Source organism: Carcharodon carcharias, chromosome 1, assembly GCF_017639515.1.
Source record: "Carcharodon carcharias isolate sCarCar2 chromosome 1, sCarCar2.pri, whole genome shotgun sequence".
NCBI classification, from domain to species: Eukaryota; Metazoa; Chordata; class Chondrichthyes; order Lamniformes; family Lamnidae; genus Carcharodon; species Carcharodon carcharias.
In genome coordinates this window covers 152,780,638-152,800,259 of record NC_054467.1, presented here as the reverse complement: position 1 = coordinate 152,800,259, position 19,622 = coordinate 152,780,638, and the positions used below count along the sequence as shown (strand labels likewise).

General features: G+C 44.2%; 1 protein-coding gene across 1 annotated transcript in view; it reads right to left on the bottom strand.

Moving 5' to 3' along the window:
• The window catches only part of LOC121275463 (mast/stem cell growth factor receptor Kit-like), a 127,631-nt gene that overhangs the window by 81,021 nt on the left and 26,988 nt on the right, over positions 1 to 19,622 (bottom strand). The window contains exon 2 of the mRNA XM_041183072.1: positions 9,537 to 9,776. Coding sequence (XP_041039006.1) covers positions 9,537 to 9,776 — 240 coding nt within the window. The remainder of the gene's footprint in view (positions 1 to 9,536; positions 9,777 to 19,622) is intronic.

Here is a 19,622-nt window from a genome sequence, read left to right as displayed (position 1 = left end):
ATCTCCACAGCTCAAATAACAATCAGTGACTTAAAAACAGCCTTGAATATGGGTCATTAATTAGAGTCATTGTTCTAAGGTGACTGAATACATTAAATTATGATTTATTACATTTGATTCCATGTTTTATAGGAGAGTTTGGGACATTTATCACAATTCAGATACTTTTTCTGCAATACATGGAACTTAAAAGCATTGTCCAAGGCATTAAATGAGATGGTCATGCAGGGAATGCAAAGGGACATGTCTCTTTTATAGCTTAAGTTGCCCAATATCCCTTTGCTTTTATTGTTGCCAACAACAAAAATGTAAAATATGCATTTTTTCTTGTGCTGAATCGAGAAATTTATGAAAAGGTGCATTTTATTACCTGAATAATTCTTGGTTATTGCCCAGAAAATGTGATTTTCTAACACATTTTGTGCTTTTCCGTATGTAATGTGATTCCTAGAATTACATAGAAACTTGACATTTGGTGCAACTGGTCTATGCTGGTGTTTATACTTCACAGGAGCCTCTTTCCACTCCAATTACCTTTTTCCACCCAGTTCACCCATGTCCTTCTATTCCCTTCTCCACCATGTATGTGGTCAAAATTATGAACGATTTAGCTAGAGCAAATAATGAGAAACTGTTTCCTATAGCTGAAGGGTTGATAACCACTGGGCACAGATCTAAGTTGATTGGCAACCAATGGTTAGGATTTCAAATGCACTGCCTGATAGAGTGGTGGACACAAATTCAACAACAGCCTTCATAAGGAAATTGGATAAATACTTGACGAAAACATTGCAGGGATATAGGGAAGGAGCAGGGAGTGGGACTAACTGGATCACTCTTCAGAACAGCTAGAACAGAATCAATGGGCCAAATAGGCTCCTTCTGTGATATACAATTCTATGGTTTGATATGTGCATCAAGCCTCCCCTTAAATGCATCAATGCTGTCTGCTCCTTACAAGTTCCTCATTGTCGCCATTCTCCATATAAAATAATTCTTCTGAAATGTTATATTTGATTTGCTAGTGGATTTCTTATCTTAATTGCCTCTTGTTCTGGTCTTATCACAAGTGGCAACAGTTTCTCATGTCTGCCTTATCAAACCCCTTTATAATTTTAGCAATCCTTAACAGATCTCTTCTCCATTCCAGGGAAAAGAATTTCAACCTGTTCAATCTTTCCTGACATCTGTATCCTCTCAATTCTGGTAACATTCTTGTAATCTTTTCTGCTTCAATAATGTCCTTTCTGTAATGTGAGGACCAGAACTAGAGACAGTACCCTGAGTGTATTCAAAACAATGTTAATTTAACATTACCTCCTTATATTTGTATTCTATTCCTCTAGAAAAGAGCACTTGTACTTTGCTTGTATTCTTTACGGCTTTATCAATTTATACTGATAGTTTTGCTGAATTATGTATCTATTTGCAGATCTTATTGCTCCTCAACAATTTAGTTTCTTATGTTCAATGCCCTTCACATTCCTCCTACCTCACAGTCTGTCACATTGAATCATATTTGCCATTTATTCAATTCTGCAAGTCTTTTATGCAATTTGCTTCAGTCCTCCATATTATTAGCTCTATTACCCAATCTGGAACTATCTGAAAATTTTACACCATACCTCCAGTGTCTTAGCCCAAATCACTTATATATAGTGTAAACCAAATGTAATTTACACTGCTAGAGCTATAGATATTGTAAAAACTTAAAGCTAAATATTTGTTTTATTTGATTCATAATTCAATCATCGTCAGAATCATCATAAGATAACAGAGTGTGAGCATAATTCTCCAGGCCTACATGTGTGCTCATACCTTAGTTAAATGGGATACTTGTGGAAATAATAATGGTTGTAGGCTTATTTCCAACATGTAAAATTATTGAAATAGATGGAAATAACACAATAGTTTAATGCAAAATAGAGTGAATGTAAAGGAAACAACTTTAACTTGTATCTTTATAGCACTCAAATGTAGGAAGCCTTCCCATTGCAGTTTATATTAAGGGAGAACAAATAAAACCATTAGTTATTCCAACGCAACGCTCTGCAAAAATAGAATAAAAAGAAACTAAGCTAACTGATTTTGCTGGCAACATCCACTAACACACAGTTTTATGCTGAATCTTTACAAAAAGAACATTTTAACCAATAATTGCACTTACTTAAGAGCGGATCAAAATATATACAGTGTGTTGTACTTTCAATTCCAAAAGAAGAATTCTAACATTTTCAGTCCCTGCAATTCCATATTCAGCCTTGCCTGTCAAGCATGCATATCAGAAAATTGTGTGGGCACATTTCTTAAATTTATGCACATCATGGGCTGCACATGGGTGGGGGAAGTTGATGGGCGGGTGCGTACAGACGCATTTCCCATCGGCACTCCCAATCAGAGGCATGCCGCCATCTTACATGGGCGGGCCAATTAAGGCCCGCCCAGCGTGATGTCCACACAGAAGCGCTATGCACTCCCTATGCAGGCGGGGGGCACATGCGTACGAAAGAGCGGATTCATCTCCCTGAGGCTGAGTGCTGTGTATGTAAAAAAGACAAAAATAGAAAAATAAAATTTCCCTTACATGTCCCCTCATGTGACAATGTCACATGATTTCGGATATGTCCATAATTTTTACAAAATCTTCATTAAAATTTTTTAATGCCTACATGAAACCTCATCCTGCCCATGAATGAAGTTTCATGTTTGTTCCAGTTCCCGCCGGGGCTCCTGGCCTGCCTGCCAATCTTAAGGTTGGACGGGCAGGTCTTTAATTAATTAATTGACTCTGTCAATAGCCTCAATTGGCCATTGACAGGTCGGCGGTTGCACAACTGATTTGGCTGCGCTCCCGCCTTCCTGAAAATTGAAATGGGCGCAGTGACATCGGAAGTTCCCCCCGACATCACCGTGTGTCATTTTATGCATCAGTGAGCATGCCCCACCCCCGCTCGCCGACTCATAAAATTCTGCCCTGTGTGTCAGGAGCACTGAACTGAAGTGAAAAATGTATGGTTAAATTCCAACAGCAAATGCCAGAGCCACCAGCACAGGATGCATGAGTCCCCACAACCCCTGTTCATATGCAGTCACACATGGATGCAATTAATAGAAATTTATGGACAAGGCCAGCACTCAAACTTTGTGCTTATGCACAATTCCACATGTAAACTCAAGCAAATTTAGAGGCAACCTGCACTGGCTTTTACCGCTAACTGTTTAAGGCAGTAGAACTGCAGATTTCTGTCAGCAAATGCTGACATCAGACAAGTGTGAAAGTAACAGAGACCCCTTTGAACCTCCATAAAGCACCTTGGGATATTTCTCTACATTAAAGGCATTATAATAATGCAAGTTGTTGTTGCTGTTGGTCAACTGACAGAAGATGGGTGTTCTGAAAGCCAGTAGGTAGCCACATAGTGCCTCACCTACAGTTTGACCTGCCCAATATCTTTTCAGTGATCCATAGAAACATAGAAAATAGGAGCAGGAGTAGGCCACTTGGCCCTTTAAGCCTGCTCCGCCATTCATTATGATCATGGCTGATCATCCAACTCAATAGCCTGCTCCTGCTTTCTCCCCATATCCTACGATCCCTTTCGCCCCAAGAGCTATATCTAACTCTTTCTTGAAAACATACAATGTTTTGGCCTCAACTACTTTCTGTGGTAGCGAATTCCACAGGCTCACCACTCTCTGGGTGAAGAATTTTCTCATCTGAGTCCTAAATGGCCTACCCCGTATCCTCAGACTGTGACCCCTGGTTCTGGACTCCCCCACCATCGGGAACATCCTTACTGCATCTACCTTGTCTAGTCCTGTTGGAATTTTATAGGTTTCTATGAGATCCCCACCTTATTCTTCTGAACTCCAGCAAATATAATCCTAAACGGCTCAATCTCTCCTCATATGTCAGTCCCACCATCCCAGGAATCAGTCTGGTAAACCTTCGCTGCACACCCTCTATAGCAAAAACATCCTTCCTCAGATAATGACACCAAAACTGCACACAATATTGCAAGTGTGGTCTCACCAAGGCCCTGTATAATTGCAGCAAAACATCCCGGCTCCTGTACTCGAATCCTCGTGCTATGAAGGCCAACATAAAATTCCTCTCTTTCAAGCTGTTCAAATAGGAGGATTTCCATTTAGAGACCCATCAGTGCCAGTGCAAAAAAATTTTTTAAATTGTTACAGAAGCTTGTAATTGCTAGTCACGATTCTGGTCAGCAATAAAAGCCTTCCTCCACCTGTTTCCAGGAATGCTTTTGTGCAAACTAATGGGAATAATGCCCGAGAGTGGCACAGAAGTAATATCCTATGTAATCATCTCATGCAGCACCATTTCCACTTCAGCAGCTTTCAAACAGGGTGCTGGCTCACTCCTTCATGTGTCGGTAGACTCCTGCCTGCATCTTTAATTTGCTTTTTGTTCATGTCAGCCTGTTACTTCATCATCTCATGCCTGTTGAGCATTAGCAAAAGCTGAAGGTTTGAGATTAATTTTGAGCTTGTCTGAAATAAAGCTTTTCAGAATATTTTTTAACCTATTGACTGGAATGTTCCAGCCCCATTGGCGTCTGGCATCATGGAAGGCAGGGGGTTGACGGGGGAGGGGGAGCAGACAATATGGAAAGGAGGCCAAAAGTTGGTTTTGCATCGTCCTGAAACCAGTTTGTGATCCTCCGCTCCACCTGTCAATGGTGGGCCACGTTTCCCACTGCCACACGTCGGGAATATCATTTTAATACATTTGCATCTAATTATAAGCCCTGCTCACTGGAATCATCGGCCCACGTCAAATTTACAGTTCACGTTGGCATGACTTCAGAACAACATGCTTCACAACTGCCTTTGAAAGGCGTGCACCTGGTGACCAGAACTTCGAGGGGAACTTGGGAGGTGAGTGCACACAACTGTGCTCAGCGCTCACGAGCATCGCCCGTAGGGCAGCAAGGAAGAGGCACCGCGCATTCACGGGGGTCACAGACAAGTCACTATTTCCCGGATGGCTTTCAGTGCGGGTCAGGCCACAGGTTGTGGGCGCGGGGGGAGGTGTCAGGGGGATGGGGGGGTCAAGGAAGCATACAGACTGAAGGGAATACTCGAGCACATGCCAGGGGTGGGGAGGGGGACGGCAGCGCAGGCTGAGGGAAATACTCAAGCACACGCTGGGAGGGCCGGTGGCGGGGGAGGGGGGGGAGGGTTGAGGGAAGCGGTCACGCATTTGGAAAAGCTTGTCAAAAGTGAGCATTCTTTCACAGGTGAGGTTGATCAGCTGCTGCTCCTATGACATGCTTGGAGTCGGGCCTCTGAAACTTTTCTCCCCACTCAAGCAACACAAAAGCATGAAAATGCACCAGAACTTTTCACCCCAAGGGCGCAGACTGCAAATTAAGGTGCGTTTTAGTGGGCTTCAGAGCAATTGGCCAACTGGGCAAATTGTACAATCCCCTTGCGAAAGGTGGCCATGGCACAGTCACTGGTGGAGGTGCCCACAGCCCCTTGCAATAGCTTTATTAAGGTTTGGACCAGTATCCTCTTGGCTCAAGCTAACAGTGCAGCAGTGCGGGTTAGGAGAATGCCTGCCCCTTAGCTGAGAGCACAGCATGCAGCCCAACGGACAATGCTACCACCAATCAGTCAGGTGGAGTGGGGTGGAGGTGGGTGGAATTTTGGGCAGCAAATGAGCCAGTACACACTGGCATCCATGTGGTGGCCAGCAATCTCCTGCATGTGTGAAGGGGCCTTCAGACTTAACCAAGAGGGGTTCTTAGTACACCCATGCTAACCATACATTTCTCTCTTCGATCCTGCGAGAGGATAATCTCAGAATCATGCAGCCTGGTGATTTAGCGGTATGCCTCATGGATTAAACAGACCAGAGAAGAAGAGAGGAGAGGAGGTGCCTGCCTCCCTCAGGATGAAGGGGCAGCAGGGCCTGCTGTGCACACAGCTGGTGATCCACAGTAAGTCATCGCTCATAGGTGCCTCGCTAGGCCAAGGGTCTATAGATGGCAATTGTCATTCCTGCAGATGAACAAGAACCAGTGTCGCTGAAGACTGCGCATGTCCAGGGAACTGGTCAGTCATATGTACCACCTGCTGCAGGATTTGGCGCCACGGGGACATGGAGGGCATCCACTGCCAGTGGTTGTGACAGTGACTGCAGCGCTCAATTTTTACACTGGTAGCTCCTTCCAGGACTCCACAGGTAACCTGAGTGGGATCCTAAAAGCCTCCATGCACAAGTGTATCCAGGAGGTCACGGATGCCATCTTTGCGAAGGCTCAGAACTTTGTGCATTTCGCCTGGGATCAGGAAAGCCAGGAAGCAAGAGCACTAGGATTTGTGCAGATCCCAAGTTTTCCACCGGGTGCCATCGACAGCACTCACATGGCGCATCGATCTCCGTGGCAACAAGCAGTCAGCTACGTCATCCACAAGGGCTGCCACTCACTGGATGTTCAGCTGGTGTGCAACCACCACAAACACATCCACAGGTCTGCGCACAATTCCCAGGGAGTGTCCAGAGAGGCTGCAGGGATGGCTCTTCGAGGACAAGAGCTACCCACAGAGGGCGCGGTTGATGACGCCTGTGCAGTGGACTCAGACTGTAGCAGAGCGATGGTATAATGAGGCTCATGCAGCAACCCGGACTTTGGTGGAGCAAACGATAGACATTTCGAAAATGTGGTTCCGGTGCCTAGACAGGTCTGGTGGAGCACTGCAATACAGTCCCCAGAGAGTGTCACAGATCACTGTCGCTTGCTGTGCTCTCCACAACCTGATGCTGCAATGGGGGGAGGACATGGCTGTGGAGGAGATGGAGGGGCTGCATGTATCCTCTGATGAGGATCACGTCGAAGGGGATGACGGTGATGAGATCCTCAAAGGCAAGGTTGCTGCAATGAGGCCATTGCGCTGGCCAGACCAGGCAGGTGCGCTCGAGAGGCCCTCACTGCCGCAGGATTTGTGGGGGTGGGATGATGAGATGCAGTGAGGACAGTCCTGACAACCTCATTTTGCAGCTGTGAATGTTTCACAGCGCACACACCCTCAGCTCAGTGCTCAGGCTCATGACGTGGAGATGCAGCAGAGGTCCTGAGAGTTGCTAGATTCCAGGAGGATGATAATGATATGCAGTAAGGACACTCCATTGGTCTTCTTATTGCCTCTGTGAATATCAGATTCTTGTCTGGCTGAGGGCAGCTCACTTGCGCTCTGTGATCTAGGTCAATGGAGACCCAGGCGTGAAACTTTAAATGAACCTGATCCTTTGTCCACCTTCAGCACTTGACCCCTTCAGGAGCACAGTGTCATTGGTCACAGATGCTGAAGACATGGGGGGCCTAACCTCCGGCATCCACAGCAGAGGTGGAGGCAGCCTGCTGACTGCTACATCCTATCTGTGATGACCTTGTCAGGCATCCTCTGGAGGGCCCCGACCTAATTTCGGAGTCCTGTCATGTGGCAGTGGCACCCTCCTCGACCTTTAGAGCTGGAGATGTTGGGTACAGAGAAGGGTTTCGGATGGGCTGGACACTCCCATAGTCATCTGGGTGGATCGCCCTGGGGTGTGCATCTGCTGATCCTCCTCTCTACGGGTGCCCAAGGGCCCCAGGCAGACTCCTTGAGGAAAAGGGGAAGCTGGAGTGAGATTGACTGTCCCCCACCTCGTGTTGTCACTGTTGGAGGCCAACTGGCATCTGCAATGGGGTTGAGCCTGAGCAGCAGTGCAGGAGCGACATCACTGGCCAAGGTCTCCATGGCGACTGCCATCCTACCAATGTTGAACTCAATGCGTTGGCACGTCAGCACTATCATCTCAGACTGAAGGCATGAAGACTCTTCCGTCGAGCCTTGCAATCGGAGGAGTGCAGAGGACATCCCTTCCTGATGTTTCTGAGCTTGCCTTTGCAGCTCCAGCAACTAAGACATGACCGAGCTCACAGGCTCGTCATCTGACTCGGACTCAGCAAATTTCTGGCTTCCAGCAGTCCTCCAAAATCTGGGAAGCCCTTGCCGCCACCTGCTATGGATCAGACAGTATGATGTGCTCACCGGATTGTGACCCCGGGGCTACTCTAGAACAAGGCCCCACCGTGGTGTGTCTCTCTGCACTGGTGGAGGGTGTGGATGAGCGCTGTGATGGGTCTTCAATTAGCATATCATCAGATTCTTTTTCTGAGGTGTCTTTGGGGCTTGAGTCAAGGACCTGGCTCTTGGACCCATTCGGTTGCTTTCCAGATATGCCTGCGAAAACAAGGAGAGATAATTAGTGCATGGCAGGGGACTGCAGGGGAACTCACTCACAGCATGGTTGTCTGATGGATGTTGCGCCGCTGGATGCTCACTTGGTTGAGTACTGCCAACCTCACCTTCAGCACAGGAACATTCCAGATAGTCACCGGCCAGCTAAATGACTATTTTCAAAGTCTGTGAGGACCTTGGTGTCAGGCATTCCTCCACCAGTCTGCGACCTCCCCCTTTTGTTGTGTGCCAGCTTGTCCTGCATGAATACAGATGGAGAGAGTGTAAGCAGGATACCTGCTAGGCCAGATAATAAGGATGCCTGACATTTGTGGGTGCTGAGTGGTGCCATGGATGGGATGAGGAGCTGATCTGCAGGGCAGATGAAGGTGTGTATGAGAGTGTGACTGGTGATGTCCCTTGAACTGGCAGTAAGTGAGGTCCCTGTGAATGTGTGAGTTCAGAGTGATGAGAAGAGTCACTTACCCTGGCGGAACAGAGATTATTCATCCACTTTTAGCACTGGGTGGCTGTCCTCTTTTGCAGGCATTGACGCTGACCACCACTGCCACCACCTTCCATGCTGGATTGGTGACCTTGTTTGCTGGTCTTTGCCCAGAGCAGGGAACTTCACGGCAGGCGCGCACTGTGTCTAGTTCATGCCTGAGGGAGGTGTTGCTAAATTTGGGGGCAGCATGTTTCCTCCCTTTGACAGCCATTATTTTGCAGCAGCTTTCGATCCCTTACAGAGAGCTAGCTCTGTGCATGGGTGCCCTTTAAATATGGCGTCCGGATTACTGAAGGCCTGACGTGACAGCGGGGCGGGCGAATCAGAGGCCACCCGGCCAGTGATCTAGCATGTTTCCAAGGACTCATTATTAATGAGGTGGGACATGCCAGGAATGGGGCGACACAGCACGAAAACCCGCTATTGCAGCCGGCGGGTAAAATGTCATTTCTCCTGTCCGCTACTGCACTTTGTGTAAATCTGGGACGATTCTGCCCATTGTCACAATTCACTTGAACAGTCCCCATCTCCTTAATTTCACTTCCCTGCAGTATTCTGCTTCCATCATTGTTATGCTCCCTTTACCTGTCCAATTCAGCACCTGAGTTTGTAAATAGTTGTACCAATGGTCTACCCATGAAATTTGGGTGCTATTAATGTATTACCATTCTGATAAGATTAGCATGATTTCTTCAACATTTTCAACTAACACTGGCAGACAAAAATCAACTTACTACATCTTAATAAAAGACTGTTATTAATAGGACCTAGTTACCTTCCACAAATATGTAAAGGGAGCTGTTCTCAAAAGAAATGCGATTTTGGCATATGTATCGGCCCATGTGTTTTGGCTCTGCTGATTTGATATTGACGCGGCTTTGGTTAACGGCTTTTTTTGCACTTGATGGAGTTATCCACCTGACACCAGGCAGATCTGTACATCCAAGACTAATGCGATCACCCTTTTCCTTAATCAACGTGCCATTCTGTGGTTCAATCAAAGGTCCAGATACACCTGCACAAGAAATACAAGAACATTGTTACTTCTACCAGCTCCTTAATATTTTACAGATGTTTTATTTCTGATCAGTATTTTTTTATTTCACAGATCATTAGAGAGGTACATGTAGGCAGATATTCTTCCCATAGAAACTTCTCCTTGGCTTTGATTTCAAGGGGAGGATATTCCCCTCGTCTGGCAGATGCAGCGTCGGCCGTCCGCGATTGGGCCCTGACCACAATTTCATGCTGGCTGGCCAACTAATGATGTGAATCATGCGCTGAAAAACTCAGCGCTGCCGGGTTGGGGAGACCCTCCCTGGCTGGGAGACCAAGCGCAGAAGTCAGCACATGGGCGCAGTGCGCTCACAGAAAGCTCCCTGAAGGCACAGAGCTGCCTCAGGGAGCTGAAGATTTTCCACATTAAAATTAAAGGTTTTTAACAAAAGGGAAACATGTCCACTTCCTCACGGGGGAAGAATTTTCCCGACAACCCACCAACACATTTAATGACACAGAATGACGTCAGGCGGAACTCCCGACCTCACCCCACGTCACTTGGTTTTTCAGATCGGCAGGCGCACAGCCGAATCAGCTGTGCGCCTGCCAACCTGTCAACGGCCTATTGAGGCCATTCAAAAAACAATTAAACCAATTAGTGGACTTGCCCACCCAACCTTAAGGTTGGTGGGCAAGTCAGGAGCACTGGCGGCCACCTGAAAAAGCATGAATCCTTATCCACGGGCGCGATGAGGTTTCATGACTGAAGGATTCACTTTTATGTCCATGTCCCAACCCATGTGACATTGTCACATTAGGGGACATGGATGGTAAATGAAATTTTCGAAAGAATAAATTTTTCACTTTGGGAACTGATCTCCCTGAGGCAGCACTTAGCCTCAGGGAGATTGCAGCGCTCCTTCACGCACATGCATGAAAGAACACACATCCACATTTGGCATTCCCCACCACCACCCCCCCAACACCCCAGCCGACACAGGAACCGCACAGCGCTTCCGTGCAGACATCACGCTGGGCGGGCCTTAATTGGCCCACCCATGATAAGTGGCGGCGCACCCCCAATCGGGGGCGCAGGTTGGAAGGCTGTCTGTTCAAGCCCGCTCCCGCACTTCTCCCCCGATGGCGGGAAAATGTTGCCCATCAGCAGGGACGTGTTAGAAATTAGATTTTTAAATTTCTAATTTATTTTTAATTAACATCGGAAACCTCATCCCGCCTGTGGATGAGGTTTCCTCAAAAATCCAAAGGCTGCTTTGCCTTTTTCCCCACCCGCCAACCGTAAGGTCGAGTACGTGCCCGCACGCCGAGGTGAAAGTTCAGCCCCAAGTACTATTTCCAAACAGTTTCTTAATATACTGAGCAATGTATAGTCATGACTAACATTATGTGATCAGTGCTGATAAATGGTTTTGCTTTCCACACGATATTTAAGCATTTACGTCATTAACATTTTGTTATGGCAGTCTTGCCACAATGTTTTTTTTTAAACATTATAATATTCAGTTGAGGATTACAGTTTCCTTTTCTTTTGGTTTATATAAACGTAATGTACAAACCATTACAAATGTCTTATGCACAACAACACTAACCTAGTTTAGCTATTTACAGTGGTTCAAATCTTTCTGCTGGCACATTTTGAAACCTGTAATTGGCAACAATAGTACATACAGCTAAAGGCTAGCTAACATTTGATTCTGATTGCTGTGAAAAGATAGGGTTGCTTTTAAATCAGGACCGAATCAGGGTTGTGGGGGTTGAAGTTGGTGGAGAACTGTCCAGCCAGATGTTAAATCCTAGGTCTCATGCCCTCACACTTGACTCCTGCCGACAGCTGGAGGAAATGATGTTACTCTAAGCAGACACAAGTCAAAATGAGTGAAAGGTCGGGCTGCCACTAGGATGGAAAAGGTCCCCAGCAAGGTAAGTGGCATTTGGAAGCAGGGGAGCAGTTTGGTAATTGCACAAGTGAGGGAGGTGGTGTGTGGAATGAGGATGGCTGGAGCTGGGGTTGGGGGGGGTGGGGGGAGAAAGTATCCTGCTCCTCCTGGACTACTTTAAAAATTAAGCTTTAAAAATTATGATCGAAGTACTTACCTGGGCCTGAGAGGTTTTTGTTGCATGGGATCATAGTTGGGCCCTTGGTCAAAATGGCATATGTACACCATTGATGACATTGCGATGTGCAATTGTCATTTATATTAAACCTATTCTCCTCTGGGGTGAGCTCATGGCTGAAGACAAGTACAAATGGTAAGGCCCAGGAATGCCACATGAATTTCCTACCATCTTATCTCCCCAAGTCTTAACATATTGTTCCCGCCAAGCAAGGTCGGAGGGTTTTAAATCAACACTGATAAATCAAGAGGAGCATTTACTTGTTAAAATAAAGACTAATGAATACAGCGGTAACTTTTGATTCCCTGGGAGCAGGCAATGTATCTACAAGTGGCTTATTAACACTGTTCACATTAGTACAGAGTAGGACATCCATAGAACTTCATGCCTAAACCTAAAGTAGCTAACCAAGCATGCTACACATTCAATTCTGGCACGTCATGCTTTGCTTGATATTATGTACAATACAAATATCTATTTCTGTTCTTCAATTGTTGAAAATTAGAAAGCATAAGATGGGAAAGGTCACTTGGCTCTCAAACCTACCTAACCCACAAATAAAGTTCAATTTATCTTAACATGAACTTGACCCTGAGTATTTCATTTGCTGAGGGAAAGTTCAGCATAAATACTTCCTGATCTTCAAAGGTTAACTCCATAATAACTATTCATCCCACATCTTCACTGTCTTCAACTTCATTTCAGTCCATAATGTTGTCACTAGGATTTCCTAAAGGCTACGAAACATGACATTTTTTTACTGCGTCCAATTAAGCAGAGAAGAGCAGCCAACAAAAAGCAAATCTAGATTTTGCCCTTCCAAATATGGAGCATGCGCAGCGAAAATAACTTGAGCTGTGTAACGCAAGTACTGATGGTTGCAAGTCCATCACGAGTTGTGGTTGGTGGGAGCAATTTGAGGTAATAAATTAAGAGCATCATGCAACATTAACGCAGAATGACTTAAGCATGTTTTTTCTTATGGAGGATCAGTACAAAAATGCTAAATATGTCTGATGACATTGCTGCTGTACATATTCATATACACTTTAATCCTGCTCTTAAGTGGATATTTGGACAGAAGTTATATGTTTACATTAATGTTATGAGTCCTAACTGTCCCAATATAGTGTACACTATTTTAAATCTTATGAACTACATTCAGTGCAGCCCATGTTGCAATATAGCTGAAAATATAAACAAATACACACTCAACAATTGTTGTTGCAGTGAGGAAATGATGGAATAGGTTACTGGTGTTAAGATGAAAACAGCAGGAACCGTATAACTCAGTTTTGCTCACAGTTCTTAAGGGGCCCATTAACCATTGTACAGACCTAAGTTTTGAACTGCCACACCTCTATGTGAAGTACCATTTGAAACATTTTGTGAGACTATTGCACTTTTGAACACACTCTATCATCACACCTAAGCTACATAGCACATTTTTCTTGAAGTTGGAGGTAGCAGAAAGAAGCAACAAACAGAGGCTGATATATCGAGGCTGAGCAGGTCCTATGGAATCGAGGAATATCTCAGTGGGATCAGCAATTGTGGATGCAGAGAGAAGTTCTGGTCCACAATGTAAGCATCATCACTCAATGTTTCTTCAATTTCTTGGCTCTGTTGTTTGTAGCACAGTAAAGGCATGTGACTGTCAGTGACCTTTTTCCAGAAGACATGCAGAAAGCTGTTTCTGTGATTAATTACCAGACAAAGAGGAATTGACTATAAATCTCTTGCATTAGAATTTATGCAGCATGTTGCCCAATTTCCCTCAAAACTTTGGCAGAAGATCAGTGGAAACCCCAGGGAGGTGATGTAGAAACAGCATAAACCACTGTTGACGGCTAGCCTGGAGGTTTTTGGGCAATCATTTGTCAAGGTTAGAGCCGGCACTCAGGAGAAATATCATAGAAGTTTCAGTTCATGTAAAGAAAGAACTTGCATTTATATAATTACCTTTCATGAACTTAGGGCATCCTAGTATACTTTATAATGTAAAGCCTTTGAAGTATGGTCATTGTTGCAACGTAGGGAAACATGGCAGCCAATTTGCACACAAGGCTTTACATACAATAATGAGATAAACGACCAAATCATCTGTTCTATAGGTTGAGGCATAAATATTGGCACGGGAGAACTTTCTTGCTTTTCTTCATATAAACGCATGCATTATGTCATGTTCTTCTGAGAATAAAGACAGGTCTTGATTTAAAGTCTCATCTAAAAGACAGCCCTCCAATATGGCAGCTCTCCTTCAGTGCTGCAATGATGCAGCAGTTTAGAATGCACACTCAATTACTAGAATTGGCCTTGAAAGCACAACTTACTAATTGTAACAAAACAGCTCCTGCTGAGCCAAAGTTGGCACCTGGGCCATGGAATTGGAATGAAGAGACCTAACATATACCTTGGTGTCATCTATAATATCCTGCACTCAAGGGAACTCCATCACCAATGAAAATTGAGAGTCCTGTCCAACAGCACCTCCTTTCCACAGGAAAAGTGATGAAGAAGTTGTCCCTTGCAAACATAAGAGTTTGTGAGTTGCTTCACACAGGTGTGTGTTCCACACTGCCTGATGTGGCAGATATCCCTTGAGCCAGATTAGAAGAATACAGCAACATGAAATCTTCATACTATGATAGCTTTTCAATCTATTGGGAGAATTGTCCTTTATCCAGATGTTGTCTGCAACATGTCCTGCAGCAGACAGTACTACTCTGTAGCAGTTATTGTTGTGAAGTAGAAGCAACAAAGACCTCTGATGGTGTGGAGTGGTCAAGAAATACAGATCCCAGGATTAATAGCAGACCAAATATCCTGTGTCATTAAACTTAACCATGTTTGGCCCCTTGTGGATTTTTCTTCCGCTTCAAAATCATGCTGTCAACTCCCAAAGGAATACCCATCCTTATCACTTTATATAGTGACTCTACTGGCAGCGGCAGCACAGATTAAAGAAAGCATTGACAGGAAGAACAATACAAACACACGAATTAGGAGCAGGAGCAGGTCACTCGGCCCCTCAAGCCTGCTCCGCCATTCAATAAGATCATGGCTGATAATAACGTAACCTCAATCCTACATCCCTGCCTACCCCCGATAACCTTTAACACCCTTGTCAATCAAGAATCTGTCTAGGTCTACCTTAAAAATATTCAAAGACTCTGCTTCCATCGCCTTTTGGAGGAAGAGAGTTCCAAAGACTTACAAAACCCTCAGAGAAAAAAATTCTCCTCATCTCTGTCTTAAATGAGGGACCCCTTATTTTTAAAGTGATCCCTAGTTCTAAATTCTCTCACAAGAGGAAACATCCTCTCCACATCCAACCTGTCAAGGCCCCTCAGGATCTTAAAGATTTCAATTAAGCTGCCTCCTACTCTTCTGAATTCCGGTGGATACAAGCCTAACCTGTCCAGCCTTTCCTCATAAGACAACCTGTCCATTCCTGATATTAGTCTAGTATACCTTCTCTGAATTGCTTCTAATGCATTTGCGTTTTTCTTTAAATAAGGAGACCAGTACTGTACACAATACTCCAGATGGCAGTGTACTGAGCAAAACCAACAAATGCCTGCAGCAAATGGCACAGCAGGTAATTAAGAAGCAACTTAAGTCCCAGAATAACATTGCTACAATTATGAGGCTTATAAGATAGTTGAGTTTTGGAACTGTGTCTTTTACGTAAAATGAAATGGTCATGTAACCTGTTCTGATGTATGCCTGACAGCAGGACTGGGTGGTTTGATTGTTAGAGATCAAAGGCAAATTGTTTTATTGGGAAGAAGATGGCAATAATGGCAGCAACCTGTCAAACCGTGGATAGACTATTTGCCTCCAAAATCCCAGAAGTGTTGAGAACATTGGATTGTAAACAGCTGTCCTTTAAACTGTCCATTTAGTTCCAAGATGAAAGAGAGTTGTGTTCTCAAGGATAGCACCTAACCCACATGATTTAAGTTGCCATAGTGATGCATTCACGACAGGACGCGTACAGAGGCACCCATTGTCATATCAGGTTATAGGCTTTCCTAAAATATCTCTGAATAGTTTGCCAGGGTCTGGGGTGGAGAGAGAGAGGGAGAGAGCACGAGAGCGAGAGCGCAAGAGAGAGAGAAGTTAGAAGCCAAAAGCTTCAATGGTTCATCGCTAGAATGCAGATGAAAGCTCGAGTACAGATTGAAAAGATGAAAATCATGGTGAATTAAAACAAGGCTGGAAGATTTGCCTAGCTTTAGCTAAAGGGAAAAGTCTCCAGGAAAACCCACACCCTGGAAGACAATTCTGAAATTGAAAGTTTCCAGGCTGTGAAAGGGAAAGATTGGAAATAAACCCTCATCAACTAAGAATCAATGTGGAATGATCGTGGGAGTATTGAATGTCTACTTAAAGGACAGAGTAATGGATACCTGATTGTGCTTTTTTGGGTTGTGTTAAAAGTTATGTTCTGTAGACTAAAGTATAACTTGTCTACAAAGATATTGCTTAGTCAATATTGTTTTTAGACTTTTTTTACGATAAATATCTTAAAATAGGAAATCTTGTCATGTCAACCTTTCAGCTATTAACTGGAAGTTCAAATTATTTTTTTTAAATGTTAACCACCTCTACAGAGATTTTGTGGGTACAGTCTTAACTAGAATCAAGAGATTTATTGTGGAACTTATTTTTAAAATATACAAATTACATAAGGGCCATTCACATTGGCTGGGGAATTGGATGCAAGGTAAATTGGACGCACAATGTCAGGACCCACATTCACGGCCATGCTGCAGATGGAACTCCAGGAGATTGCAGTTTCATGTCATGTCTCGTTAACATTGAGCCATTCTCATTTTACTTGTATCTTCTAATTCTGTAATCACGTTTAATGTTAAATATCTGCTCTGTATGACCAACTAAACAAGCCTTTCATAATTTTCCAAATTTTAATCCATCTTTCCCTGAAGGTCCCGTTTCATACTGAGATATTGTTCAATAGACAGCTAGGCACCTTTCATAATTCATCTTTTGTCCATACTGAGCCAGTATGCCTTATTCAACCACGAGGGACATTACAGCTGAAACTAACCCTGTCCAATGTACCGGCCATGTGCATACACTTTTCAACAGAAGTTATTGAATTATGATTACAGGTCTCTCCCAATCTAAAGAAATGAAGGCTACCCAGTCTGGCCTACATTGACTCCAGTCAATGCTATGTGGTCTAAAGTGGCCTTATGATGCAGAAAATCAGGACTGAGTGGCAAATCTGTGCCCCTGATCTGTAACTATATTTCTATAGTAATGTTGGCCTAGATCTTCTGGTCTCCCGATTGTACGAGAGCAGTTGTAACAGAAAGATACATGCATAACCCCTCGTAAGTCCTGATGTAAGGGCATTCCCAGTACTTACATGGAAGTTTAAACTTAACGTTGCCGATTTTATCCTGCCCTGATTGCTCTGTGACTGGCTAAAACCACGGAAACTTGGCTATTTGCCCTATACTTACCCTGGTTTTAACACAAATTTACTTAGATCGTTTCATAGTCGAAATAAAACCAGCGAAACTCAAATAAATCGGCTGGAATATCAATGCACTCCAGAACCTACATCAGTGTTAACCTCTGCCCGACCATCCCAAACTAGACAGTGTGCTCATTCCTTCCCCCGCCCCGGTCAGTGCTCACTCCACCCCCTGTGAAGTGCTCACACCCTCCCGCACCCCTTCACTCAACATACCTTCCGCAATCCCTGGCCCTTGTCCAGCTGATGTCAGAGAAGTCAGCATTGTCAGGGGAAGGGGTAAGGGAGCTGAGCATTTTCAATCCCTGAAGGTGGCAGGGGAACACTGTCGGGATAGAGGGGGGATTTGTACTGTCAGGAGGTGAGGACGGAGTGGACATTGTTGGGAGTGAGGGAGGAGGGAGAACACTTCGGGGAGGTGAGAATTGGTGGACATTGTTGAGAGTGAGGGAGGAGGGAGTGGACATTGTTGGGAGTGAGGGAGAACACTGTCAGGAGGTGAGGATGGAGTGGACATTGTTGGGAGTGAGGGAGAACACTGTAAGGAGGTGAGGGAGGAGGGAGAACACTGTCAGGAGGTGAGGGGGGATTTGTACTGTCAGGGGGTGAGGGTGATGCAGTTTTGGAGGTTGTCAGCTCCAGGCAATCTTAAACCCACGAGTTTTTCCCTCAGTCCCATCTTGTTCATTCTAAGAATTGGCAAGTACTTGATTTAGAAAATGCCGGTCACGGAATATTTAATAATTGTAGAAACTAAAAATCACATTTTTTTACTGTGAAACAGAGCTGGAAATAAACAAAATTAACACCAGGTTTGGGATATTTAAACACTCAATTCTCGGAATACGGCGATTAGTGGTGTAAAAAGGGGGCGAGGCTTGGCTTCGCGCTGCGCTGAGATCCACCTGGTTTTCCACAATGGCGGTTTCAGGGAGTGGCCTGCACTTGGAAGTCTGGCCTTAAACAATGTTCGCAGGAATGTGCGTATTTTTTTCCTGTGATTAGCACAGTGGGAATTGTTCCAACACTAATCCAAAGATTTGGACTATTGAACTGATGTCAAAATGAAACCTGGCAAACAGAACAGCGGCTGATTACAGATTGGCACTATTTGAGTGAATGATGTACTTACTGCCAATCAAGAGATGGGCAATTTTGAATTTTAGGTGTTGAAATTATCCTCCTTGAACTTCTCCTTAAATTCTGAAATACATCTATGTCCTTTTGAATGCAGGATGCTGAAACTGTACATAGGGAAAATCTTCAGATGCTCATTCACAGCACAAAGCTGCATTCCCGGATTGTTTGTGTCACCATGACTAATGTATAGTTATGCATTAAAGTAACAAATATGTTGGTTTGACTTGTTTTCAAATATCCTGAGTTGTATCTCAAATGGTGCTGATTAAAAACAGCTTCCCACTGATTAGAAACTTGCATAACACGCAAACCTTTTTTTCTTTTTTGGAATTTGTCGATGAACACTTATTCATTATATACGTATTTTATGCTCCCTAATTAACTTGCATTTGCCCACATTAGAAACCTACTTCCAAATCTGTACCATAACAATTTATTTTTTCACAGTCATTTGACTGGTATTGATCTCTGTAACACTGCTCAACTGGCTACATAACTTTGTGCCAACCACAAATTTCAAAATAAGATTCCTTCTCCCTCCATAATGTTTCTCACCAGTAGAGGTATCAGAGGAACCAAAGTGGAAACCTGTGGAACTCTTCTTGACTCTGCCTTCTTGGCAAAGGCTTCAACATCTATCATCACCTAATTTCCATTGCCAAACCAGCCTTCAACATACCTGGCTAATTTCTATTAGTCCCACATATTTTCAACTCTCCAAATGTGAGACTCACATGCCACTCACTGGCTGTTTTAAATCATTAAAAAAAGAATAACTAAATAAAAAAAGATTTGCATTTGTTTAATGACTTTTGTGACCACCAGATGTCCCAAATGTTTTACAGCCAATGAAGTACTTCATGAAGTGTAGTCATTTTTTGTACTATAGGAAATGCAACAGCCAATTAGTGGGTAGCAAACTCCCAAAAACAGTAATGTGATGACAGCCAAATGTAATAAACTTGGGGAGTGCAGGACAGATTTCTTGTAAGGACGCAGTGAACTTTATTAATAGACTTCAGAGGAGGCTACATGCTTGTTCCAAGACAAAGGCTAAAAAGTTCCACCCCTAAG